Source organism: Suncus etruscus, chromosome 5 (assembly GCF_024139225.1).
Source record: "Suncus etruscus isolate mSunEtr1 chromosome 5, mSunEtr1.pri.cur, whole genome shotgun sequence".
NCBI lineage: Eukaryota > Metazoa > Chordata > Mammalia > Eulipotyphla > Soricidae > Suncus > Suncus etruscus.
In genome coordinates this window covers 13,302,683-13,330,033 of record NC_064852.1, presented here as the reverse complement: position 1 = coordinate 13,330,033, position 27,351 = coordinate 13,302,683, and the positions used below count along the sequence as shown (strand labels likewise).

At 46.3% G+C, this 27,351-nt stretch overlaps 1 protein-coding gene across 1 annotated transcript; it reads right to left on the bottom strand.

Annotated features, from left to right (window-relative positions):
• Nucleotides 1-172: 172 nt before the first annotated feature.
• On the bottom strand, nt 173-26,153 carry RABEPK (Rab9 effector protein with kelch motifs). The gene is given in 11 exon segments (XM_049774189.1): nt 173-225; nt 227-409; nt 411-469; nt 1,888-2,037; nt 3,117-3,184; nt 3,186-3,250; nt 3,252-3,265; nt 6,756-6,917; nt 10,974-11,126; nt 20,969-21,126; nt 26,101-26,153. Coding segments are annotated over 11 exon segments (1,107 nt in total). The 3' UTR covers nt 173-183.
• Nucleotides 26,154-27,351: the final 1,198 nt, after the last annotated feature.

Sequence of the window (27,351 nt, the reverse complement as noted above, 5' to 3'; positions counted from 1 at the left end):
GATCGGCTGCTTGCAAGGCAAACGCCGCTGTGCTATCTCTCCGGGCCCTTGCACAATTTCTTGTTCAATTCCTGGAACTGCATATCTAAGCACTGCCAGGAGTAGCTTCTGTGTGTTGCTGTGTGTATAGCTAAACTGCACCCTTCCATAAAAATAAAAAGAATAAAGTAGTAAAAAGTTTTATTAGTCCACTAGAGTGACAATGCAGTCGTCATAGAGTTCTCCCTTCTGTATTCATCCCACCAAATACAAAACACAGCAGTGTGTCAGTCTGGCTCTCCTGCGAGTCACCAAGTTGGCCTACTCCTTGATGTGTGGAATTCGCAGCACCCCCGTTCAGAGAGACAGAATGTGTGTCTTTTTCCTCAGCAGCAGGTGTCACTGGCCAGGGAATGATACACATAGAATGAGTCCAGGCGTCCAACAGGTAGAGAAGTATCAAATCTAAGTAAGGTCCAGTGTTGTTTTTCTATGTTGGTGGGGGAAAAAAAAACCTCCATGTTAAAAATGTTCACAGTGATTGCTTCAGCAGCACATACATGAAGATAGATTAACATGGGCTCTATGGAAGGATGACCTGCAAATTTATGAACTATTCAATACTGGAAAAGCAAGCAGGGCTGGAGCAATAGCACAGTGGGTAGGGCATTTGCCTTGCATGCAGATGAGCCAAGACAGACCCAGGTCCGATCCCCAGCATCCATATGGTCCCCAGAGCCTGCCAGGTGCGATTTCTGAGAGCAGAGCCAGGAGTAAAACCTGAGCTCTGTTGCGGGGTGTGGCCCCAAAAAAAAAACAAAAAAAGCAGTAGAGATAGTTCAGTGGGCTGAGTGCATGCACTACATTGAGGAGGTTCAGGTTTGATTCCTGGCTGGCCATACAGTTCTTCAGCTGTCAGGATCTACTTCCAAGCACAGAGCCAGGAGTAGCCCCCAAGTATAGCAGGCTAGGACCCAAAAGAAGAAAAAAGATCCCGAAGGCCCCAAAAACTTTTCAGAAAGACTTCTGCACTCCTAAATTTTTAGTGCACCAACTTCACAGTAGCCAACATTTGCAAACAACCCAGCGGTCCAAGAACAGATGATAAAACTGTGGTACTTACAGACCAAGAATACTACTCAGCCATAAGAAAAGATGAAATCATGCAATATGCTGCTATGGGGAGGGATTTGGAGAGTATCGTGCTGAGTGAAGTTGGAGGGAGGGGAATAAGATGATGGGGCCCTGGGACAATAATGGTGGTGGGAAGCAGATACTCTGGTGAAGGGCAAAGTGCTGCAATGGCTTATGCAAGAAATCACCAATTGGGGCTGGGAAGGTGGCGCTAGAGGTAAGGTGTCTGCCTTACAAGCGCTAGCCAAGGAACGGACCGCGGTTCGATCCCCCGGCGTCCCATATGGTCCCCCCCAAGCCAGGGGCGATTTCTGAGCACATAGCCAGGAGTAACCCCTGAGCGTCAAACGGGTTGTGGCCCAAAAACCAAAAAAAAAAAAAAAAAGAAATCACCAATTAATAACAGTACTGGAAACAACAGGGTCTAAAATGAAATGAAATTTTAGCAAAGAGAAAAGGGAACGGAAAAGGAGGGGAAGAGAGAAGGAAGAAAGGGAGAGAGGAAGGGACGAAAAGAGGGAAGGAGAAAGGGAGGGAGAGAGACAGAGGAAAGAATGATTAGCTATATCCAGCTGAAAACTAAGGTAAAAAGGAGATGAAAGCAAAAAACCAAATGGCAAATAAAAAGCCAGAACCATAATAAGTTTGCTTTGGTGATGTTCCCCTCTAGCTTGGTTTTCACCCCTCTGGCTTTGGGATGAAAGGACCAAGTTTGATGAAAGCACAATAACAGTCCTCAGAGACCCATCAAAGTCCCCCATGAAGGGTGCTCACCTATGTGATATTGGTACATCGTGTCCAGTGCCCTGTGGGGTGTCATCCCTCCAAAGATGTAGATGTGAGTCCCCACGGTCACTGCCGAGTGGGCAGCGCAGCCTGTGGGCACTTCCCCAGTGGGACTTAGCTTCTGCCACTTCATGTCCCCTGCAAGGGAAAGAGTTTGGGCACAGCAGGGTCTAGAACAGGGGGTCTCAAACTCAATTTACCTGCGGGCCACAGGAGGACAAAGTCGGGATGATCCTTGAGTGCAAAGTCAGTAGTAAGCCTTGACATTGGGGGTAGTGTGTGTGACCCAAACAACTAAAACAAAACAAACAAAAAGATTCCTCTAGGGCAGGGCCCACAAAATGTTGTACGGAGGGCCGCAAATGGCCCGCGGGCCTCGAGTTTGAGACCCCTAGTCTAGAATGTGACTTCAAGCTTCTCTCCTCTCCTCTCTTCTCTACTCTTCTCTCTCTCTCTCTTGACCCCTATTCTAGAATGTGACTTCAAGCTTTTCTCTCTCCCTCTCTCCTCTTCTCTCTTCTCTCTCTCTCTCTCTCTTTCTCTCTCTCTCTTCCTCTCTCTCTCTCTCTCTCTTCTCTCTCTCTCTCTCTCTCTCTCTCTCGACCCCTAGTCTAGAATGTGACATCAAAGACTTTTCTCTCTCTCTCCTCTCTCTCTCTCTGTCTGTCTGTCTGCTCTCTCTCCTCTCTGCAAAGAGCTATAACAAGGGCCGGGAGTGCAGGCATGGGGTTGAAATATGTTTTTGGGGGGCCGGGCGGTGGCGCTGGAGGTAAGGTGCCTGCCTTACCTGGCTAGCCTAGGAGACGGACCGCGTTTCGATTCCCCCGGCGTCCCATATGGTCCCCCAAGCCAGGAGCGACTTCTGAGCGCATAGCCAGGAGTAACCCCTGAGCGTTACCGGGTGTGGCCCAAAAAACCAAAAAAAAAAAAAAAAAAAAAAAAAAAAAAAAGAAATTATGTTTTTGGGTAGTCTGGGTGGAAGTGGGGTGTAGTTTACTCAGTCATTGGTAATTTAACTAACAACCTGGAATTTGGAGTCACTGAGTATTGGGATTCCTCCCTTTGCTACAAGACCCACCTGTTTTGGAGCCCACATGTCCATGTGGGTTCTGTGTAAGGCAAGTATCCTATCCCCATACTATTCTCTCCAGCCCCCACAAAAGCAGAATTTATTTCATTTCAGGCCTACAAGTCCCCATATCCTGCACCCTACTTACTTATATCAATGCAGTGGAGATCATCATAGAATTTGTCCCCTGACAAGCCACCATGATAAAGAGCTTTGTCCAGCTGCCACCATAAACATGGCCATGCCGGTTGCTGGAGGTTTTCCAAGTGTCTCTGGCTGTGACCCAGGTCAGAGTACCTAGAAAAGCAAATTATCACTGGACCCACAACGCTAGGAAGCATGATCCGCCAAGTTTGACTTCCCAATAAGAAACTGCTATAAGCAAAAAGTAAAATTGGGGTCATCTACTCCAATTCACCAACCCACCACCAAACCCTCCCTCCCTCTATAGCCTCTACTTGGGACACTCCAAGGCCCAACAATTCACTAAGACACCTGCCTTTCTGCAGGGCATCAGAAAACCAGGCCTTCTCTTTGAATGTAAAAAGACTTCCCAAGTGCTAGAGATAAAATTCAGTGAGGAAGGCAATTATTTTGCACATGGCTGACCCGGGTTCAATCCCCAGCACTCCATATGGTCCCCCAAGCAATGCCAGGAGTGCAGAGCCAGGAGAGGAATAACCCTTGAGTACAGACAGGTTCCCCCACCAATAAAAAGGAAAGTATTGGTCATTTCTACCTCATTATGTTGAAATACTGATAAAATTAGATAATGAAAATAAAGCAAGTAAGTGGAGAATACAGTTGAGTACTAAGTATATAAGTAAGGATTATGGTCATTATCCAAACTGTCTGGATGAGTTCCACTTAACCAGCAGTCTTTCACAGCTTCAAAGTTATATAAATATATTTACATAAATATATATTTATATATATAAATTCTGGAAAATGAATCATTTCAGTAAGTCAGACCAGTCTTAGAGTCTCTCAAGGGCTGGAGAGTTAGCTCAGTGGTCTGCATGCTGAGGTAATGTGCATGTGGGAAACCCCAACTTGGTCCCTGGCACTTCATGGTCCCCCAAGTATCAGAGGGAAAGAGCCCATAGCACAGAGTCAGGAATAACACTTGAGCAGTTCTAGGCATGGCCTCAAGAAGAGAAGTATTACTTCTGGGCTGAAGAGATAGGACAGAGGGTAGGATGTTTGCCTTGTCACCCAGTTGACAGGTTCTATCCCTGGTACCCCAAAGGTCTTCTGAGCCCTGGACCAGGAATAATCCCTGAACATCGCCAGGTATGATCCAAAACAAAAAAAGGAAGCACTACTTTTTTTGGTAAACTGTTTTGTAAAACTGTTTGAGTCACAGCTACATGTCTTTTTGGTTTTGTTTTGGGGTCATACCTGGCAGTGCTCATGGGTTACTCCTAGTGGTGCTTGGGGATCATATTGGATGCTGATGACTGAACCTTGTTTGGCCACAAGCAAGGCAAAAACTACCCCCGGGCCCTGAGAGAACAGCGGCGTTTGCCTTGCAAGCAGCCGATCCAGGACCAAAGGTGGTTGGTTCGAATCCTGGTGTCCCATAGGGTCCCCCGTGCCTGCCAGAAGCTATTTCTGAGCAGACAGCCAGGAGTAACCCCTGAGCAACGCCAGGTGTGACCCAAAAACCAAAAACCAAAACAAAACAAAACAAAACTCTATCCCCAGTACTATCGCTCTAGCCCTTGGAGGACATGTTTTGCACGTATGAGGTCCAGGTTTGATCTTTGGCACTATATGGCCCCATGAGCACTGCTGGGAGTGTGGCCCCCAAGCAATGAACTGGGAATAGCACCCCAACCTCACTAGGTATGACTCCTCCCAAAAAGAACAAACATCCTATTTGAGAGGTCTGCCAAACAATTTCTTTTGTTTGTTTGAGGGCCACACTAGGCAGTGCTCGGGGCTCTTTCCTGGCTCTGCACTCATGGATCACTCCTGATGGGCAAAGAGGACCATATAGGGTGCTGGGAATCCAATGCATTCACCATATGCAAGGCAAGCACCTTATCCACTGTACTATTGCCCTGACCCCTTGCCAAACAATTTCTTTTTTTCTTTTTTTTTGATTTTTGGGTCACACCAGGCAGCGCTCAGGGGTTCCTCCTGGCTCTACGCTGAGAAATCGCCCCTGGCAGGCACAGGGGACCCTATGGGATGCCGGGATTCTAACCACTGTCCTTCTGCATGAAAGGCAAACACCTTACCTCCATGCTCTCTCTCCGGCCCCATGCCAAACAATTTCTATTTGAAGAACCATTTGTGGTATGCCTGAGGGCTGTCCGCAGAACCCACATGTTCCAAGGAATACAATTTGCAATAAGATGAGCCCTGCTTTATGCAAAGACATATTGTCATAGTGTCTTAGCAAACTGGAAATAATGTAATTCTGAGTATATTGGAAATGATGTAACTAACTTGAGTTAGTGCTACAGTTACACTAGCATACTATGCATTTACTTATAGATTATTTGGCGACCCCATCCAATGACTCAGGGGTTAGATGCCCATTTGGAGAACTGAAGATTTGAATTTGTAACTTCATATACTTCTTTTTTTGTGTGTTTTTTTGGGTCACACCCCGCCAGTGCTCAGGGGTTTTTCTGGCTCCGTGCTCAGAATTGCTCCTGGCAGGCACGGGGGGGGGTGGTGGTGGTGGGGTGGTGGGGGGGTGGGATTTGAACCGATGACCTTCTGCATGAAAGGTAAACGCCTTACCTCCATGCTATCTCTCCGGCCCCAATTTCATATACTTCTAAGGTGGATGACTGTGGGTTTTTTGTTGTTGTTTTGTTGCTTGTTTTTTTTTTTTTTTTTTTTTGGCTTTTGGCTTTTGGCTTTTTTGCGCCACACTTGGGGGATGCTCATGGGTTTCTTCTGGGGCTCTATGCTCAGAAAGTATGACTGGCAATGCATGCGGGACCATGTGATTCTGGGACTTAAACTTAGCTTACCCATGTACAAGGTAAGCACCCTACCTTCTGTACTATCCCTCTGGCCCTACCTTTTTTCTTTATAAATTGTTGAGCTGGAAATATAATATAAGGACTATCCTATTAGTGGCCCCATTGGGTGCACTACCACTGGTCCAACTATGCCACCCAAATTATACTGCTTAATTTTTATTTTTGTTCTGTTTCTTTGGGCCACACTCAGTGACACTCAGGTTTACTCCTGGCTGTGCACTCAGAAATCGCTCCTGGCTTGGTGGACCATATGGGATGTTGGGGATCGAACCGTGGCCCATCCTAGGTTAGCACGAGCAAGGCAGATGCCTTACCGCTTGCACTACCGCTCCAATCCTACTGCTTCCTTTATTTTTTTTGGTGGGGGGAACTACACTCAGCTCAGTACTTAGATATTGCTTTTAACAGAGTTCACAGCTCAAACTTGGGGCGCCCACATGCAAAACATGTGCTCTAGTACTTTGAGGTATTTCTTCAGCCCTGTTTTAACATTTTTAGGGGTGTGGGGGGCACATCCAGCTGTGGTAAGGGTTTACTCCTAGCTCTGCATTAAGGGTTCTCTCCTGGTAATCTCAGAGGACTATATGGGGTGCTGGGGATTGACCCAGGTTGGCTTGCAAAGCCCTGGCCCCATCTGTTTAAACTTTCAAAGTGATCATTTATAATCTTGTCAATAAAATTTTGCTGTGAAAAACACATCAGAAGGACAGACACTCAGCCAAGGCATCATTTTTTGTGCCCTGAACAGGAAGTCCCCCCCCACGCTTCCATCCTGTTCATACTTGCGTCAAACATGTGAAGCTTCCCATCCTCCACAGGCTGTGCGCCTCTCTCTCCGCCCCCAAAGACATAGAGCTGGTCTCCAATGGCTGCTGAAGATGTGTGGAACGTTCTCGGGGATGGTGGTGTGCTGGTCACCTCTGGCCTGGTCCAAGTCCTGGTTTCTGATCCAGAGAGAAAAAAGGCACCAAAAAAAAATACTCAGTTTGAGGGTGCTTCTCATCATGACTCTGGGGCTGGACTGGGTCACCTTTCAAGCAAGCACACTATACAGGATTTCTTTGAGGCAAGAATCTCATTCCACCAATGTCAGGGAAGGAAGGGTTGGGTTGTAATACTTAGAATTTGGTCACATATCAAAAAAAAAAAAAAAGAAGTAAAAATGGGGCTGGGAAGGTGGCGCTAGAGGTAAGGTGTCTGCCTTGCAAGCACTAGAGTAGGACGGACCGCGTTCGATCCCCCGGCATCCCATATGGTTGCCCCAAGCCAGGGGTGATTTCTGAGCACATAGCCAGGAGCAACCCCTGAGTGTCAAATGGGTGTGGCCTAAAAACAAAAACTAAAACAAAAACAAAAAAAGAATTTGGTCACATAAATTTAAACTCCCAAGATAGAAAAGCTACAAGTACAATTAAGAATGAAGGGGCCAGGCGGTGGCGCAAGAGGTAAGGTGCCTGCCTTGCCTGCGCTAGCCTTGGACGGACCACAGTTCGATCCCCCGGCGTCCCATATGGTCCCCCAAGCCAGGAGCAACTTCTGAGCGCATAGCCAGGAGTAACCCCTGAGCGTTACCAGGTGTGGCCCAAAAATCAAAAAAAAAAAAAAAAAAAAAGAAAAAAGAATGAAGTGGGGGGCTGGAGAGATAGCATGGAGGTGTAGGGCGTTTGCCTTGCATGCAGAAGGATGGTGGTTTGAATCCCGGCATTCCATATGGTCCCCAGAGCCTGCCATGAGCAATTTCTGAGCAGAGAGCCAGGAGTAACCCCTGAGCGCTGCTGGCTGTGACCAAAAAAAACAAAAACAAAAACAAAAAAAAACAAAAGAGGGGGGAATGAAGTGGGGAGTGGAGAGATAGTACAGTGGGTAAAGCTTGTATGTGACCAACCTGGTTTCTATCCCTGGCACCATCTATAGTCCCCAAGTCCCAGCAGGAGTGATCCTTGAATTCTGAGTCAGGAGTAAACAAACCCTGCACACAATCAGTGTGGTCCCCAAATCAAACCAAACTAAAAACAGAAGGAACCAAGCGTAAAAAGGAAGTATTATGCTTCCCTGAACATTGCTGTGAGCCACCTCTAGACACAGAGCCAGGAGAGCCTATAAGCAGTCAGAGGTAGTCCAAAAACAAGGAGAAAAAAAGAAATAATAATTAAAAAAAAAAGAATTAGGCCAATTTGTTGTTGAGGGTTTTGAACCTCCTCTTTGCCGTCTGCCTCTTTCACTGACCATCCTACCAAATGGCCACTCAGAGAAGCCCATGTCTGCCCCAATTCTTTCCCACTACATACTGGAAACCAAAGTGCCAAATTTCCCAGGTCATGTGACCACTACATGAAGATTGGGGCCAGAGAGATATTACAGTGGGTAGAGTGTTTGCCTTTCACATGTCCTACCAGGTTCAATCCCCCCCTTCCCAAATGGACCCCAAGTACTGCCAGGAGTGAATCCTAAGAATAACCCTTGAGCATCATCGGGTGTGGTCCATATATCAAGAAAATAAAAAGACGGGGCCGGGAAGGTGGTGCTAGAGGTAAGGTGTCTGCCTTGCAAGCGCTAGTGTAGGATGGATTGTGGTTCGATCCCCCGGCATCCCATATGGTCCCCCCAAGCCAGGGGCACTTTCTGAGCACATAGCCAGGAGTAACCCCTGAGCGTCAAATGGGTGCGGCCCAAAAACCAAAAAAAAAAAAAAAAAAAAAAAAAAAGAAAATAAAAAGACAACAGGGTTATTACTAGGTTGGTAGTAGTAATAACAGTTCCTACTCAATAGTGATTCATTGGGACCAGGACAATAGTACAGTGGTAGGGCATTTGCCTTTCATGAAGTTAACCTGACTTCTATACCCAGTATCCCATACCCTAAGCCTCCAGGAGTAATTCCTGAGTGCAGAGTCAGGAGTAAGCCCTGAGCACTGCCAGGTGTGGTCTCCAAAATAGGAACAAAAATAATAATTAGTTCCCTTACTTTATAGATGAGGGAAATTATAGCAGAGACAGATCAAATAACCTTTTTGTTTTGTTTTGTTTTGTTGGGCCACCGTTTAATGCTCAGGGGTTACTCCTGGCTAAGCACTCAGAAATCGCCCCTGGCTTGAGGGGACCATATGGGACGCCGGGGATCGAACCACCGTCTGTTCCTTGGCTAGCGCTTGCAAGGCAGACACCTTACCTCTATCGCTACCCACCAGCCCCATGATCAAATCACCTTTAAGGTGACATGACCACATTGGAATTCTAATTGTTTCTGCAAACCTTGGTATTCATGGTCCCCTGAGAAACACCCCTTTGGAAAAGGGGTAACCCTTTGGTCAGGAGTAACCCCTGACCATTGGGTGAGGCAGAAAACAAAAACAAAAAAACCCCAAACATATGCCAAACAAAGCTTTTGTAATATATCTCTGACTCAAACCTGAGCCCAGAGGCCAAACAAGTCTTGGCCTCTAGCCAGAGTAAAACACAGCGACAGGCCTTGAAGAGCTCTTGGATTCAGGGAGGTAAGAAGGTACACACTAGGGGGGCCAGAGATTCTAGGAGCTGCTGCCAAGTCAAACATCAGCACAATTACAAAGGAATCCTAAGTCATTGAGAGAATGTTAGCAACCCAAGTTGCTAATGACTCATTTAATATGCTTCATATTTCTAGGGCCTATTGTCAAATGGCACTTTCTAGGAGAGAAATAGAATCTGGTGGAAAACCAATTACTTTGACAGAAGCTATTCAAATTCTCACTAATCTTATTTAAATAAGTATCATAATTGATGATCAAGAGCCAGGGGTCAGGGCCAAAGTGGTGGCGGTAGAGGTAAGGCGTCTGCCTTGCAAGCGCTAGCCTAGGACGGATGGTGGTTAGATCCCCCGGTGTCCCATATGGTCCCCCCAAGCCAGGAGCGATTTCTGAGTGCATAGCTAGGAGGAACCCCTAAGCGTCAATGGGTGTGGCTCCCAAACAAACAAAAACAACAAACAATCAAATAAAGATTTTTTGCTTATGTGGTTTATTTTTGGGCCATGCCTGGCAATGCTCAGGGATTACTCCTTGTGGGGCTCAAAAGACTAGATGGGCTAGACCGCTAGAGAGAGCTCAGAAGGTAAGGTATTTGCTCTGAATGCAGTTACAGTGGCTATGACCTTAATTTGAACCCTGGTACCACATAGGTCTCCTGAGCATTACCAGGGTCATCTGAGTACAGAGTCAGAAATAGTTCTTGAAAGCCTGCTGTTGACCCAAAACCCAAAATTAAAAAAAAAATAAAAAAGCATAGATGGGGCTAGAGAAATAGCATGGAAGTAGGGCGTTTGCCTTGCATGCAAATGGTGGCTCGAATCCCATATGGTCCCTCGAGTCTGACAGGAGCGATTTCTGAGCGTATAGCCAGAAGTAACCCCTGAGTGCTGCCGAGTATGACCCTAAAACCAAAAAAAAAAAAATGTGTTTTTGGGACCAGACCGGTGGCACAAGTGGTAAGGCATCTGCCTTGCCTACGCTAGCTTAAAACGGACTGTGGCTCAATCCCCCAGTGTCCCATATAGTCCCCCAAGCCAGGAGCGATTTCTGAGCACATAGCCAGGAGTAACCCCTGAGAATCACCAGATGGGGCCTCAAAACCAAAAAAAAAGTTTCTTCTGTTTTCAGGAGACATTACCAGGTGGTGTTCAGGGAACATATGTGGTGCCAGGGTCAAACCAGGTCACATGCAAAACAAGTGACTTAACCCTAGGTACTATCAGGTTCCAAGAAAGCATTTAACAGAAGATCATTTCTGCAGTGAATTTGAAATTAAAAGGGAAACAGTCTGATGGTGTGAAACTGATATAACAGCACATTTTTTTTTGTCAAAGGAAACAGAAACATTATTAATAGCCTTACTGGTGGGGCTGGAGTTACACTACAGCAGGTAGGGGATTGCCAGGATTTGATCCCTGCCATCCTGTATGGTTCAGACACGGAACGGAACTGAATTTATTACTGGGGGCCCTAAAAGAACCCTTGATTACTTACCAGGATTCAGAACTTGCAGGCAGTTTCTATTTCCTGACTGGTTGGCACCTCCAAACACCCAGATGTGACCTGGTGTGCAGGAGGGAATGAAGCTGGCGTGTTCGTAGCGGGGTAGAAGGCCCTCCACAGAGGCCAGAGTCCACTGGTGCGCGCCTAGAAAACATTTCCTAGATTGTGGCTGGTGACCACTTGTATTGATGGATACATATAATATTGGGGGTAGGCGAGAGAGGATCAAAAGCATAAGTAAATCAGCTATCAGATCTCTTTGGTTTATTTATTTATTCACTTATTTATTTAGCCACACCTACTGTTGCTCAGGGCTTACTCCTGGCTCTGTGCTTAGGAACCATTACTAGCAGGCTCAGGGGACTATATGGGATGCCAGGGATGGAACCTGGGTTAGCTGAATGTAAGGCAAGTGTCCTCTCTGCTGTGCTATTGTTCTGGCCCCAACCGCCAGATCTCTTAAAGGAAATGTTGGCCAGGGATGTGGCTTAGTGGATGAGCACAAGCCTTGTATGGAGGATCTGGTTTCATCCCTGGCACTGACTATAAATAGGCAAATAAAGAATGTGGCCAATATTAAAAAACTCTGTTATAGACAAAGTCAGAGCAAACTGCCATATCCATAAATTCGCTTCTAGAAAAGAAATCTTGGAAGATCTGTTTGTACTGTACCTTTTTTTTAGAGGCTACATTAGCAGTGCTTAGGGGCTACTTCGAGTGCTCTGGTCAGAGGTCATTCCAGTCCATTGTGTCCCAACATTTCACGTTCCCTCAGTTCTGGGGATCAAGCTGGGCCCCATTCTCACATGAAAAGCATGAACTCAACTCCATGGAGTCATTTCTCCAAACCCAAACACCTTGACTTCTCTTCTTCTTCTTCTTCTTTTTGTTTTTTTTTTGCTTGTTTGTTTTTTGGGTCACACCTGGCAGTGCTCAGGGGTTACTCCTGACTCTGTGCTCTGAAATGAATCCTGGCAGGCACAGAGGACCATATGGGATGCCGGGATTCAAACCACTGTCAGTCCGGGGTCAGCAGTTTGCAAGGCAAACGTCCTACTGCTGTGCTATCTCTCCGTTTGACTTTCTTTTTTTTTTTTTTTTTTGGTTTTTGGGCCACACCCTGTGACGCTCAGGGGTTACTCCTGGCTATGCGCTCAGAAGTTGCTCCTGGCTTCTTGGGGACCATATGGGACGCCGGGGGATCGAACCGCGGTCCGTGCGCAGGCAAGGCAGGCACCTTAGCTCCAGCGCCACCGCCCGGCCCCCCCCGTTTGACTTTCTAACGTTTGCTCACAGATCCACATAGTCATTTGATTGAACTGTACAAACTAGATCCTCCCAAGAATTTTGAATTTAGAGATTTCTAGATGAAGGCACAAGATACCTTGGAGAGGCAAAGAAAGCCAAAAGTGTAGAGAACAAAACAGCTATAAAAAGTAGCAGATGTTTCAGAGCAAGGAGGAAAGCAGATTTGATTTTGGTTTGTTTGGGGGCCACCTTGACCAGTGGTTAGGAGACTACTTGGCTCTGGGGATTAATCTTGGGCTTTCTGTATACAAAGTTCTTTGAGCTCTCTCTGACCCTGGACTATTTTATACCTTTATTTCCCCCCTGGTGAGCAGAGGCACACTCTGCAATGTTCAGGTATTATTTTTGGTAAGCCTTGGATAAAATGCCAAATGGGATGCTGGCAATGGAAATGGGGATAACCACATGCTTACCTACTGTACTATCCCCCCCCCCCACGTCTGGGCCACATTTTTGTTTTGGTTGTTTGTTTAGAAGTAGATGCAGGGATATAGAGACAATATAGATTCACGCTCTGCATGTGGCTCACCCTGACTATATCTCCAGCTCTGAGCAGTATTAGGAGTGATTCCTGAGCACAGAGCCAGAAGTAAGTCTTGGCCCCAAAACAAAGTGAACAGGAGCTGGAGAGATAGCATAGCAGGTAGGACATTTGCTTTGCATGTGGCCAACCCGGGTTCAATCCCTGGCATCCCATATGATTTCCTTCAAGCAGGCCAGAAGTGATATTTGAGAACAGAACCAGGAGTAACTCTGAACGCTGATTGGTGTGTGGCCCCCAAATCAAAAAAAAAAAATAAAACTGGGCCAGAGAGATAGCACGGAGGTAAAGCGTTTGTCTTTCATGCAGAAGGTCTGTGTTTCGAATCCCAGCATCCCATATGGTCGCCTAAGGGTGCCAGGAGCAATTTCTGAGCGTAGCACCAGAAGTAACCCCTGAGTGATGCTAGGTGTGACCCCCAAAAAACCAAAAATAATAAATAAAAAATAAAATAGAATAAAACAAAAAATAGAAGTTGATGCCTTTGAACAGTTTCCTAACTTGTTCTCTGCTCTTTTCTGAAGTTATGCTCTATTTATTGCACTTTCAAGTCAAAAAACTCTGACTGCTGAGTTACATTCCTCACACCACTCTGTTCTGACTTCCTGTTAACTCCAAATGCAATAGCTGCTTAAGGTTATTATTTCAGTTGGTAAGTATTGGCAAGGAAAGTTCACTGCTATTTTCTTGATAAATCATTACAACTGTCTAAGTTATAAAATGGCTCATTTTACACCTCACTGGGTTGGAGAGACAGACTGAGGTAAAGGCCTTTGTTTCACTCCTGGCAGTGCTCAGGGGACCATATATAGTGCCAGGAATCAAACTGGGACTGGTCATGTGCAAGGCGAGCACCATCCTCAAGGTAGGCCTGCCAATTTATCCGGGGTGAATCTGGCACAGGTTCCCTCAAACTCAGAACCAGGATTAGCCCCTGAGCTTTACTCAATATGGCCCAAACTTTCACCTTAGCCCCCCCAAAAAAGAAAATAGAGTATGTCTGTATTATTTTTTAACACATCCTTTAAGAAAGAAAGAAACAAAAAAAAACAGCTTACTAAACTTAAAAGAAATTAACTGTAGTAAAATGCCTGTCTCGAATTTAGGCAGGAGATGGGAAGGAGGAGGGGGGCATTGGTGGGAATGTTGCATTGGTGAAGGAGGGTGTTCTATTTATGACTGAAACCCAACAACAATCATGTTTGTAATCATAGTGCTTAAATAAACAATTTATATTAAAAAAAAAGAGAGGATTAAGCAAGAGAGGTGGCTGGTAGAGACAGGTTTGAATGCAGGACTACTTAAGGAGCTTGTTTAAAAGGTTAAAAAGCGGGCCGGGCGTGGCACAAGAGGTAAGGTGCCTGCCTTGCCTGCGCTAGCCTAGGATGGACCGCGGTTCGAACCCCAGGCGTCCCATATGGTCCCCCAAGCCAGGAGCGACTTCTGAGCGCATAGCCAGGAGTAACCCCTGAGCGTCACCGGGTGTGGCCCAAAAACCAAAAAAAAAAAAAAAAAAAAAAAAAAAGCTTAGGAGCTGGGGCCGGTGAGGTGGCGCTAGAGGTAAGGTGTCTGCCTTGCAAGCGCTAGCCAAGGAAGGACCGCGGTTCCATCCCTGGTCGTCCCATATGGTCCCCCTAAGCCAGGGTCAATTTCTGAGCACTTAGCCAGGAGTAACCCCTGAGATCAAATGGGTGTGGCCCAAAAAAACAAACAAACAAACAAAAAAGCTTAGGAGCCACACATGGTGGCTAGGCCTTAATAAAGTTGATGTCTCCTGAAAAAAAAAAAAAGAAAATAGAGAATGCACTCTAGTCCATTGAGCTATCTTTGAGACTCCTAACTCTCGTCTTTTAGGGGAAGGAAGTGGGAGATTGAGTCATAACCTGTGGTGCTTGGGAAACCAAACTGGGCTGGCCTCATGCAAGGCATACACCTTAACTCCTGTACTATCTCTCCAGCCTTAAAAGTTAGTTGTAAAACTCCACTTCTTTTTTTTGTTTGTTTTGCCACAAAACCACCAGTGCTCAGGGGTTACTCCTGGCTCTACGCTCAGAAATAGCTCCTGGCAGGCTATGGGATGCAGGGATTCAAACCACCATCCTTCTACATGCAAGGCAAATGCCCTACCTCCATGCTATCTCTCTGGCCCCATAGGCATTACTCTTGACTGTGCTCAGAAATTACTCCTGGCAGGCTTGAGGAACTATATGGGATGCTGGGGATCAAACCTGGGCTGGACACGTCCAAGCAAAGGCTCTACCCGCTGTGCTATCACTCCAGTCCTAATTAACCCTCCACTTCTGACTGGCATTTAAGTGTGGTTTCCCCTCCTTATGGATCAATTCTGCAGCACCAGCTTCATGGTCTATAACAATAACATGCCTGGAGAATGCCCCAGATCTTACAGGGCAAGGGTCCCACAAAACTCATGCCTTTGGATAATACTTGCAGGCTGAAAAGATAGCACAAAGGGCGAGAGTGCATGTTTTGCATGTGGGAGACCCAAATTCAACCCAGTACCATCTGACCCCCTGGGGTAACACAGGGAATGACCTCTAAGTACCAAAGTTAGACCAAAAAACTAAAACTTGGGGTCAGAGCAATAGCACAGCAGTAGGGCATTTGCCTTAAATGCAGCCAACCTGGGTTTGATCCCTGATATCTCATATCACCCCTGAGCCTTCCAGAGGTGATTTTCTTTCTCTCTTTCTCTCTCTTCTTTCTCTCTTTCTTTCTTTCTTTCTTTTCTTCTTTCTTTCTTTCTTTCTTTTCTTTTCTCTTTCTTTCTTTCTTTCTTTCTCTTTCTTTCTTTCTTTTCTTTCTTTCTTTCTTTCTTTTCTTTCTTTCTTTCTTTCTTTCTTTCTTTTCTTCTTTCTTTCTTTCTTTCTTTCTTTCTTTCTTTCTTTCTTTCTTTCTTTCTTCTTTCTTTCTCTTTTTCTTTCTTTCTTCTTCTTTCTCCTTCCTTCCTCCTTCCTTTTTCTTTTCTTTCTTTCTTTCTTTCTTTCTTTCTTTCTTTCTTTCTTTCTTTTCTTCTTTCTTTCTTTCTTTCTTTCTTTCTTTCTTTCTTTCTTTTCTCTCTTTTTTCTTTCTCTCTCTCTCTTTCCTTCCTTCCTTCCTCCTTCCTTCCTTCCTTCCTTCCTTCCTTCCTTCCTTCCTTCCTTCCTTCCTTCCTCCCTCCCTCCCTCCCTCCCTCCCTCCCTCCCTCCCTCCCTCTCCTCTCTCTCCTCTCTCTCTCTCTCTCTCCCTTCCTTCCTTTCCTTTTTTGGTTCTTGGGCCATACCCAGTGACGCTCAGGGGTTATTCCTGGCTATGCGCTCAGAAGTCGCTCCTGGCTTGGGGGACCATATGGAACGCCGAGGGATTGAACTGCGGTCCGTCCTAGGCTAGAGCAGGCAAGGCAGGCACCTTACCTCTAGCGCCACCATGCTGGCCCCTCTCTCTTTTTTTATTTTTAGGGGTGATTTCTGAGCGCAGAGCCAGAAGTAACCTCTAACCACAGCTGGGTGAGGCCCAAAAACAAACAAACAAAAAATAACCTTAAAACCTCACAGACTGGGGCCGGGCGGTGGCGCAAGAGGTAAGGTGCCTGCCTTGCCTGCGCTAGCCTTGGACGGACCACAGTTCGATCCCCCGGCGTCCCATATGGTCCCCCAAGCCAGGAGCAACTTCTGAGCACATAGCCAGGAGTAACCCCTGAGTGTTACCGGGTGTGGCCCAAAAACCAAAAAAAAAAAAAAACAAAAAAACCTCACAGACTACTCATGAGTCCACCATGCTTCTGATCCATCACCTGTAAAGGAAAAATTTGCAGGCTGGGGAAGGTAGAGCAGGTAAGGTACTTGCCCAAGAGTGCTCAGGGGACCTTGCCAATGGAATTCCCACATACCTGCCCCCAATCTCTTTGGTCACCAGGCTCCAGGGTTTTACATAAATAACCCAGGAGCAGCTGAATAGAGCAGCACAGGGACAAACTTGGAGAGAGAGATGGATGCTTCCAGCCTCTTCTTGAGCTCCACCCTTCAGGCACTTTCAGGGGTTCACTCTCTGGAACACCTCTAAAGTGCCTTCCCAAAGATCCAAGGATTCTTCAGGTGGGAATGACCGAATAATGTATCTGCCATTGACTGACTCCATCTGTCTCGTCCCCTCTCTAGTAGATGAGGGACAGGGGTTCAGCCAAAGCTGAAAATGTCAACACTTTATTTATTTATTTATTTATTTCAGTTTTTGGGCCACACCTGGCAGTGCACAGAGGTTACTCCCAGCTCTGCACTCAGAAATCGCTCCTGGCAGGTATGGGGGATCATATGGGATGCCGGAATTAGAACCACCGTCTCTCCTGGAACAGTTGTTTGCAAGGCAAACGCCCTACTGCTGTGCTATATCTTTGGCCTGAAAATATCAACTTTTTTTTTCTCCGATTTTTGGGCCACACCCAGTGATGCTCAGGGGTTACTGCTGGTTATGCACTCAGAAATCACTCCTAGATACGGGGGCCATATGGGACTCGGGGATCAAATTCAGGTCCATCCTGGATCCACCGTGTGCAAGGTGAATGCCCTACCACTGTGCTATAGCTCCGGCCTCATAAAATGTCAACTCTAATCAGGCCTTGTTCCAAGTCAACTGATTAATATAAGCTCGGGATTGTTTTCAGAAACTAAGACATAGGAAATTCCAAAGCATTTCCAGTACAACTGAGGCAAATCAAAATTTGTGGGTTTGTCCTGCCTTCCTTTCCCTTTGTCATTGTTTTTGCAGTGACTAGGGTTGTCCAAGCTTGGTTGCCAAGCTTGCAAATTGATTTCAATGCCCACATATTTATTTGTGTGCAGGGTGATGCTAACACACACTTGATGCTTTAGAGATCAGCTAGGGAACACAAAACAGTAGAACTCATGGAATCTCACTCATGCACATGGAGAGAGTTGCCAGGGAACAAATTCATGGCCTGGGCCTGAGAGACAGTATAGGGGATAAAGTGTTTTGCCTTACATGTAGCCAACCTCAGTCTGATCCCCAGCACTGCAAATGCTTACCTGAGCACCTCCATGGGGCCCCTGAGTACCCCTGGGTGTGACCCCAACATTCCCCCCACACCCCCATAAGTCAAATTCATGGTCTTACAGAGTTCACATTTACAAGGCAGGATTTCTGCTGAGCTACCCTGGGTCAAATATGGATCCATACAACTATTTTTTGTGGCATCCACACCCAGTGATGCTCAAAAGTTACTCTCAACTGGGTGCATAGGGGGATCATTTTCTTTTTCTTTTTTGTTTTTGGGTCACACCCATCGGTGCTCAGGGGTTACTCCTGGCTTTGGGCTCAGAAGTCGCTCCTGGCATGCTCAGGGGACCATATGGGATGCTGGGATTTGAGCCAATGACCTTCTGCATGAAAGACAAATGCCTTACCTCCATGCTATCTCTCCGGCCCCAGGAGGGTCATCTTCAACGGTGCTCAAGGGACCATGAAGTGCTAGAGACTCATCATCACATACCCTCCCCCAGTCTTCCGGCATCCAAAGGATATGACCTTAGCTCTCTGAGACAGCTCTTCTCCCAGCAGAGAATGATTTACAAGCAGGAGGCTTGGTTCAATCCCCAGTATGGGCATGGATACTCGAGGAAAAAGCCAAGAGTACTCCTCTACTTCCCCCTGCCCCAAAAGACTAAGGTTGAAGATAGGAGAAGTGACTCAGAGAGAACACTGCCTTCTTCCATGTGTGAGGCACTGGGTACAAACCAAAATTTCAAAACAAATTTTTGCCCTTCATATGGCCGACCCAGGCCAACCTGGGTTCGATCCCCCAGCATCCCATATGGTCCCCCAAGCCAGGAGCGATTTCTGAGTGCATAGCCAGGAGTAACTCCTGAGCGTTACTGGGTGTGACCCAAAAACAAAAAACAAAACAACAACAAAAAAAAAAAACAAAAAAAGAAGTTGGCCTCAAGCCTGCAAGGAACAATTTCTTTTTTTTTTTTTTTTTTTTGGTTTTTGGGCCACACCCGGCGGTGCTCAGGGATTACTCCTGGCTGTCTGCTCAGAAATAGCTCCTGGCAGGCACGGGGAACCATATGGGACACCGGGATTCGAACCAACCACCTTTGGTCCTGGATCGGCTGCTTGCAAGGCAAACGCCGCTGTGCTATCTCTTTGGGCCCACAAGGAACAATTTCTGAGCACAGAGCCAGGAGTAACTCCTGAGTACTGCTGGGTGTGATCCCACCCCCCAAAAAAAAGAGGAAGAGTTGAGAAGAAGAGATACTGTAGCAGAGAGGGAAACAGAAGAGATAAGTGGTTATAAGAGAACCTTAAATAGTCCAGAAATATCCAGGGAAAATTCCTGATAAGCACAGTGGGTAGGGCATTTGTTTAGTACAAAGCTGGCTGACGTGGGTTAGATTCCCAACACCACAGATGATCCCGAGCCCTTGCCAGAAGTGGTCCCTAAGAACAGAGACAGAAGTAAACTGAGCACCCCTACGTGTGACCCAAAATTCTAAGAAGCAAACACGCACATACACAACACAACCTCCCCCACGAAACTAAAAATGTTTAATATCAGAATGTAAAAGAGTGGGCCGGAGAAATAGCATGGAGGTAGGGCATTTGCTTGCACACAGAAGGACGGTGGTTCGAATTCCGGCATCCCATATGGTCCCCCGAGCCTGCCAGGAGCGATTTCTTTTTTTATTTTTGGTTTTTCGGGCCACACCCGTTTGATGCTGAGGGGTTTCTCCTGGCTAAGCGCTCAGAAACTGCCCCTGGCTTGGGGGGACCATATGGGATGCCGGGGGATCGAACCGAGGTCCTTCCTTGGCTAGCACTTGCAAGGCAGACACCTTACCTGTAGCGCCACCTCTCCAGCCTCCCAGGAGTGATTTCTAAGCATAGAGCCAGGAGGAACCCCAAGTGCCACCAGGTGTGACCCAAAAACCAAAAAATAAATTAAATAAAAATAGACTATCCAGAGTGGGGTTTGAATGCAAGTCTCATGTATGCTATTCATTCAGCCCACTAAGATATTCCTCCAGTCCAGATTTATATATTTTTAAAAATTGTAGGGGCTATTTTTTTGTTTGTTTGTTTGTTTTTGTTTTTGGGCCACACCCGGTAACACTCAGGGGTTACTCCTGGCTATGCGCTCAGAAGTTGCTCCTGGCTTGGGGGATCATATGAGACGCCAGGGGATCGAACCGTGGTCCAAGGTTAGCGCAGGCAAGGCAGGCACCTAACCTCTAGCGCCACCGCCTGGCCCCATAGGGGCTATTTTTAATAAAGAAGGAGTTCTGATAAAAATGTAGGGGCCAGAGTCATAGTACAGCAGATAGGGTATCTGCCTTGTACTTGTTGACTTGGGTTCAATCCCAAGAAGCCCATATAGTCAAAAGTAAGCCCTGGGCCAGAGCAGTAGCGCAGCAGTAGGTCACTTGCCTTGCATGCAGCTGACTCAGGACAGACCTCGGTTCAATCCCTGGCATCCCATATGGTTCCCCAAGCCAGGAGTGATTCTGAGCACATAGGCAGGAATAACCCCTGAGCGTTACCGGATGTGGCCCCAAAAAACAAAAAAAGTAAGCCCTGAACACAATCTGATATGGCTAAAAACAAAAACAAAAACAAATGAACAAAATAAAAACAAATCCCCTCCCAAAATAAAAAAAGGCATGCTTTATATGTGGGAACCCCAGGTTCCATCCGTGTCACTATATGGTCCCCACGCACACTGCAAGGAGTGGCTTCTGAGCACCATCAGTGGGGTCCAAAACCCGAAAGAGAAACAGAAAGAGGAGGTGGAGTCATATGTGTTTCCTAGAGCAATAGCTGACGACTGAGTGATGGAAGTCTGGGGCCCTACGAGGGCTCTTTCCTTGGGAAAGAGGAGGGATTGGTTTAACGGTCATGTTGTAGCCATAGCTGGAAACTTTGGGGATCACACAGCAATGTTCACTTACCTTGGAGAAAAAATTCAGGCCAGGCCCAAACCGGGGGGTCTGGGCACACATACCAGGCAGGTGTCTATCACTTTGGGTTTATTCACTGCACTAGTTTTAGGGACGGTCAGAACGGTCAGTCCAAAAACCCTGCTCTCCAGTCCCAGGGACCCATGCTTCCCCTCTGCGGGGCTTACCCAAATCCAGGCTGTGCACCTCTGAGAAGCTCCTGAGTGGGTCTGCTCCCCCAACAATGAAGACGGTCCCTCTCTTGGCATCCCCAACTGGGGGTAAGTATGAGCAGCTGTGGCCCACCCGAGCAGAGGGGCTGTCTCCAGAGGGAAGCAAGGTGTACCTGCCAAACGGAGGACAAATTCAGGAGGCCTGAGTGGAGGATGAGAACTACGCCGTGTTCCTCCCTTTCCATGTGAGATAATTACCAGGATGGAAAGACATCAAGTCTGGTCAGTGGCACAGCTTGAGTAACAACGTACTCAGGTACTTCATTAGGGCTGGAGAGATAGCATAGTGGTAGAGCCTTTGCCTTGCAAGGCAAGGACAGATGGAGGTTTGAATCCTGGCATCCCACATGGTCCCCAAGCCTGCCAGGAGCAATTTCTGAGTGCAGAGCCATGAGTAACCCCTGAGCTTCGCCAGGTGTGGCCCAAAAACAAAACAAAAACAAATCAAGTACTTCAATAACAGTACTTCTGCTTGCATCTAACCTCAATTCTGTCATGATCATTTCATGAAAATCCAGTGGGGAAGTAGTTTCTGAGCTAGTTAACTAATGCTATCTGGTACATAGGACAGCTGTCAACTAAAATCATGAGAGTGATCTGACACAGAAAGATGCTATGGGTCCAGAGAGATAGCACAGCGGCATTTGCCTTGCAAGCAGCCGATCCAGGACCAAAGGTGGTTGGTTCGAATCCCGGTGTCCCATATGGTCCCCCGTGCCTGCCAGGAGCTATTTCTGAGCAGACAGCCAGGAGTAACCCCTGAGCACCGCCGGGTGTGACCCAAAAACCAAAAAAAAAAAAAAAAAAAAAAGAAAGGTGCTATGGGTTGAGGCTGAATTGACAGTATGGCGGACAAGGCACTTGCTTAGCATGCTAGGAAACTGGATTTAATTTCTGGCATCCCATATGGTGTGCCGCAAATTCCAACAGGGTGCAGAGTCAGGAGTAACACCTGAATATTGCTAGATGTGAACACTCCCCGCACACACACACACCAAAAAGAGGTAGCTATGGACAAGGTTTGTGGATCAGAAGACCTATTTTCGGGGCCGGCACAGTGGTGCTAGAGGTAAGGTGTCTGCCTTGCCAGCGCTAGCCTAGGACGGACCACGGTTCGATCCCCTGGTGTCCCATATGGTCCCCCAAGCCAGAAGTGACTTCTGAGCGCATAGTCAGGAGTAACCCCTGAGCGTTACCGGTGTGGCCCAAAAACCAAAAAAAAAAAAAATCTTATTCTGTTCCAGACTTTACATATGGAAGTCACTTAGCCTTTTGGAACCTTATATTTCTCATTTGCATTTTTGTTTTTTTTTTGTTTTCTGGGCCACACCTGGGGTCACTCAGGGATTACTCTTGGCTAGAGGGACCATATGGGATGCTGGGAAATTGAACTGCAGTCCATACTAGGTTAGTGCGTGCAAGACAGATGCTCTACCACTTGCTGCTCCAGCCCCATTTTTCTCATTTGTTAAAGGAGAATAGCAACATTATTACCTGAAGAGGTGAAGTCTTTAACAATCAGGGAAGAATCAATAAATGCCTAGAGCTTAGAAATCGCTACTGGCAGGCTCAGGGGACCATATGGGATGCCGGGATTCGAACCACCGACCTTCTGCATGGAAGGCAAGTGCCTTACCTTCATGTTCTCTCTCCAGCCTCTCTCTCTTTTTGACCCAGGCCTCCTCATACATGCAAGGCATGCACTCTACCACTGACTCAATCCCTGGTCCAAATTTTATTGATCCTATGACCTCTTCTAGTCCAAAGAGATAGCATGGTGGATAGGATGCTTGCCTCGCATGTGGCTCAATCCCCATGTTCAATCCCTGGCATTTTATGATTTCCTAATCCTGCCAGGAGTGATTCCTGAGTAGTCAGTAGTAAACTCTGAACACAGTGAGGTATGGGCCCAAATCAAAACCAAAACCAGCAAAAAAGAGACAAAATGCACTTGTGAGATAGTTCAGAGAACTACAACATATGCAGGAGGCTTGGGTTTAATTCCTGAAACCTCACAGTTCCTCCCACTGCCCCAACACCACTAAGAGAGTGCTGGAGGGCCAGGCGGTGGCGCTGGAGATAAGTGCCTGCCTTGCCTGCGCTAGCCTAGGGACGCGTTCGATCCCCCGTTGTCCCTATGGTCCCCCAAGAAGCCAGGAGCGACTTCTGAGCGCATAGCCAGGAGTAACCCCTGAGCGGCACAGGGTGTGGCCCAAAAACCAAAAAAAAAAAAAAAAAAAAAAAGAGAGTGCTGGAAAGACTGAATTGGGACTAGCCCCTTTCTAAGCACTGCTGGGTGAGGTCCAAAGCCCCTCCTCACCCATTTGTAATAAGATGAAGGAAAGAGGCTGGGATGTTATTTGGAGATCGAGTGCATGTCTTGTATTCATGAGGTTGAGTTTGATGCCCCAACATGAGGGAAGAAAAAAAAAAAAAATGAAGCATTTCAGCAAGAAGGCCCAGAAGAGTTCCTGAAAGGAACCGGAGGTTAAAGGACAGAAGAAGGGCCCAGAGCGCCAAAATAAGGCATGACCTGCATGTGGCAGGCCTGGGGTTCAACTTAAGCATCACATATGGTCTCCCGGCCCCACCAGGAGTACTGAACTTAGAGCCAGGAGTAAGCCTTGAGCCCAGCTGTGTGTATCCCCCCCAAAAAATTAAAAAAATAAAAAAGTGGGGCTGGAGAGATAGCATGGAGGTAAGGCATTTGCCTTACATGCCGAAGGTCAGTGGTTTGAATCCCGGCATCCCATCTGGTCCCCTGAGCCTGCCAGGAGTGATTTCTGAGCATAGAGCCAGGAGTAACTCCTGAGTGCTGCCAGGTGTGACCCAAAAACAAAAAAAATAAAATAAAAAAAAAGAATCAAGAAGGAATGATGGCTTTATTGATTTTTTTGTTTGTTTGTTTGTTTGTTTTTAGGTTTCTGGGTCACACTTGGCAGCGCTCAGGGGTTACTCCTGGCTCTACCCTCAGAAATCACTCCTGGCAGCGCTCAGGGACCATATGGGATGCCAGGATTCGAACCACCTTCCTTCTGCATGCAAGGCAAATGCCCTACACCTCCATGCAATCTCTGGCCACTAAATGGCTTTATTGAATTTGGCAAGGCTAGACCATGCAGAGCATCATTTTAAGAACTATGCTTTTCTATTGTTTGTCTTTGGGCCATCTTATTGCTGCTCTTAACCTGTGCATGGGGATCACTCCTGGCAATGCTTAGGGAAACATGTAATGCTGGGATCTAAACCCTGTACAATCTGCATGCAAAGCAAGTATTGAGCCATTTAACTATCTCTCCAAGACTATTCTTTGTGGTTTTGTTTTCATTTAAGTTTTTTTTTTTTTTTTTTTTTTAATTTTTGGGCTAAGCTCAGAGGCTACTCCTGACTTTGTGTCTGAAGGTCACAAGGGGTTAGAACTGGATCTCTAGCATGCAAAGCCTGTGGTCAGTCTGTTGAAGTGTTGAAGCCCAGGAAGATGGTTCTAGTTATTATTTTATTTTATTTTATTTTTTGTGGTTTTCATGCCACTCTAAGAAGAATTCAGACTTACTCTTGGCTCTGTGCACAGGCTCTCTCCTGGCTCAGGGAGCGATATAAGCTGCAAAAAAACCTGAGGCCGGAGTAGTGGCGCAAGCGGTAGGGTGTTTGCCTTGTTCGGGCTAACCAAGGACGAATCACGGTTCAATCCCCCAGCATCCCATATGGTTCCCCAAGCCAAGAGCGATTTCTGAGCACATAGCTAGGAATAACACCTGAGTGTCACCGGGTATGGTCAGCCCCTCAAAAAAAAATAAATAAAATAAAAAAGACAAAGACAAGAACCTTACCTGCTTTTTTATCTCTCCAGCCCAGAACTATAATTTGTTTGTTTTGTTTTGGGGCCATACCTGGTAATTCTCAAAGGTTACTTTTGGCTCTGCATTCAAGAATCATGCCTGGCAGGCTTGGGAGACCATTGGGGTTGCTGGGGATTTGACCAGGATAGGCTGCGTGCAAGGCAATCACCCTACATGCTGTACTATCTCTCCAGCCTTAGATTTTGAGTTTATTATTTATTATTATTATATTATTATTATTATTATTTTTTATTTTGGGCTATACCTGGCAGTACTTAGGAATCACTCCTGGCTCTGCACTCAGAAATCACTCCTGGCTTAAGGGACCATGTGGGACAACGTCGGATTGAAGTGTGGTCTGTCCTAGGTTAACGTGTGCAAGGCAAACACCCTACACCTTGTACCATCACTCTGGCAACAGAGATTTAATCTTAAAATTAAAGGAGAGGCACAGAGGGCTTTGAAGCAGGAATGCCATATTCAGACTTCCAAGGGCAGAGAACAAGAATGGAGGAGGGAATCTACTTGCAACTTGTACATGGCCTCTTACAGCAGTCACCCTATATCAGTAACAGCTTCATCTCAGCCCCCTCTCCCACTGTGGCTATTTACCTCTGTGCCTCTACACAGAACCCTCCCCCGACACCCCAAGCCCCTTGTTAGGCCAATGTCAGTTGCCCACAAGGAAGCTCAGCAAGCAGCCAATAAATCAGAAAATCCAGTTTAATTCAAACCCAATTCCCTGAAAAATCTTAAAAATTGAATCACAGTGTGTGGGAAGACGTGGTGCCAGAGCTATAGTGCCAGATGGCCAATGCCTTCCTCTTGGAAAATGGATTTTAAATAACCAGCATCTGCTCTGTGATAATTACTGCCCCACTAGCTTTCCTCTAAAGACTTTCTCAGGCAGTTTGAAGCTAATTATCTCAACTTTAGACAATCTCATCACTACCCTTTTTTCATTGGTGATCAAATACAGGAGTAAACAACTTATCTGTATTTTTTGGGGGGGCACACCCAGTGGCACTCAGGGGTTACTCCTGGCTCTGTGCTCAGAAATTGCTCCTGGCAGGAATGGGGGACCATATGGGATGCCGGGATATGAACCAACGTTCGTCCTGGGTCGGCAGTTTGCAAGGCAAATGCCTTTCTGCTGTGCTATCTTTCTGGCCCCTGTTGGAGTAAACCACTTATTAAATGAAATGAAAACTCCTGGATTTTTTTTTGTCTGAATCCTTTCTTACTAACCATGTTGCTTTCTTGGGCTTGTCTCCAGGTTCCAAGACTGGCAGCTGCTTCATGGTGCCTCTGCATAGAAAGAAAGGTACTTTTAGGAAGATATTTTAAGAAGACATAAAATAAAACACAGAGCAAATTAGGTCACCCAATCTAATATCTTTCCTGTTGTACTTACCTTCTAAAGACTGATTAAAGTGACTTAGCATTGCCTAACTTTTTGTCATTCTATATTTGGGGAGGTAAATACGTACAACTTTCTGAGTATTTCTGGGTGGTGTGCCCTCTGTCTGTAGCCAATTGTGCTCAGATAACCTTGTGGTACTGAGGATAGAAACTGAATCATGGGGCCGGAGAGATAGTACAGAAGTAGGATGTTTGCCTTGCACGTGGCCAACCCAGGACAGATGATAGTTCGATTCCCAGCATCCCATATGATCTCCTGAGCCTGCCAGGAGCGATATCTAAGTGCAGAGCCAGGGGTAACTACTGAGCACCGCCAGGTGTGACCCAAAAACAAACAATCAAACAAAGGAAATGGATGAATTACAAGCAAAACAAGTACCTTGACCATTTATATTCTCTCTCTCTAGGCTCACACTTTCTTAATATAATTGTATAAATACTTTTGTTTCTTTTTAATTAAAAATATTTTTTTGGTTTTGGGGCCACATCTGGAAGAGCTCAGGGGTTACAACTCCTGGCTCTGAGCTCAGAAATAGCTCCTGGCAGGCTCGGGGGACTGTATGGGATGCTGGAATTGAATGTGGTCTGTCCCAGGTTGGCTGTGTGCAAAGCGAACATCCTACCACTGTGCTATCGCTCTGGCCCCTACATAAGAATTTTTTTTTTGTTTTCTTTTTTTTTTTTTGGGTCACACCCGGCAGTGCTCAGGGATTATTCCTGGCTCTTTGCTCAGAAATCGCTCCTGGCAGGCAGGGGGGACCATATGTGATGCCGGGATTTGAACCACCATCCTTCTGCATGCAAGGCAAATGCCTTACCTCCATGCTATCTCTCCAGCCCCCTGCATAAGTATTTTTACTAAAAGTTTTCTGTGTGTGATTTTCATGGAGAGGAAGGCATATGTAAAATTTATTTTCAAATGTTACAAGATGCTTATGTTTATCAAAAGATAACACAATGTTTTGCTAAGTAGGAAGTGAAATAATTTTATTTAGGAAATGTAAGAAAGGGAAGAGTCCCATAAAAAATAGAAATTACTGGTGCAGGGGGTGTGCATATTATGGCTGAAACCCAACT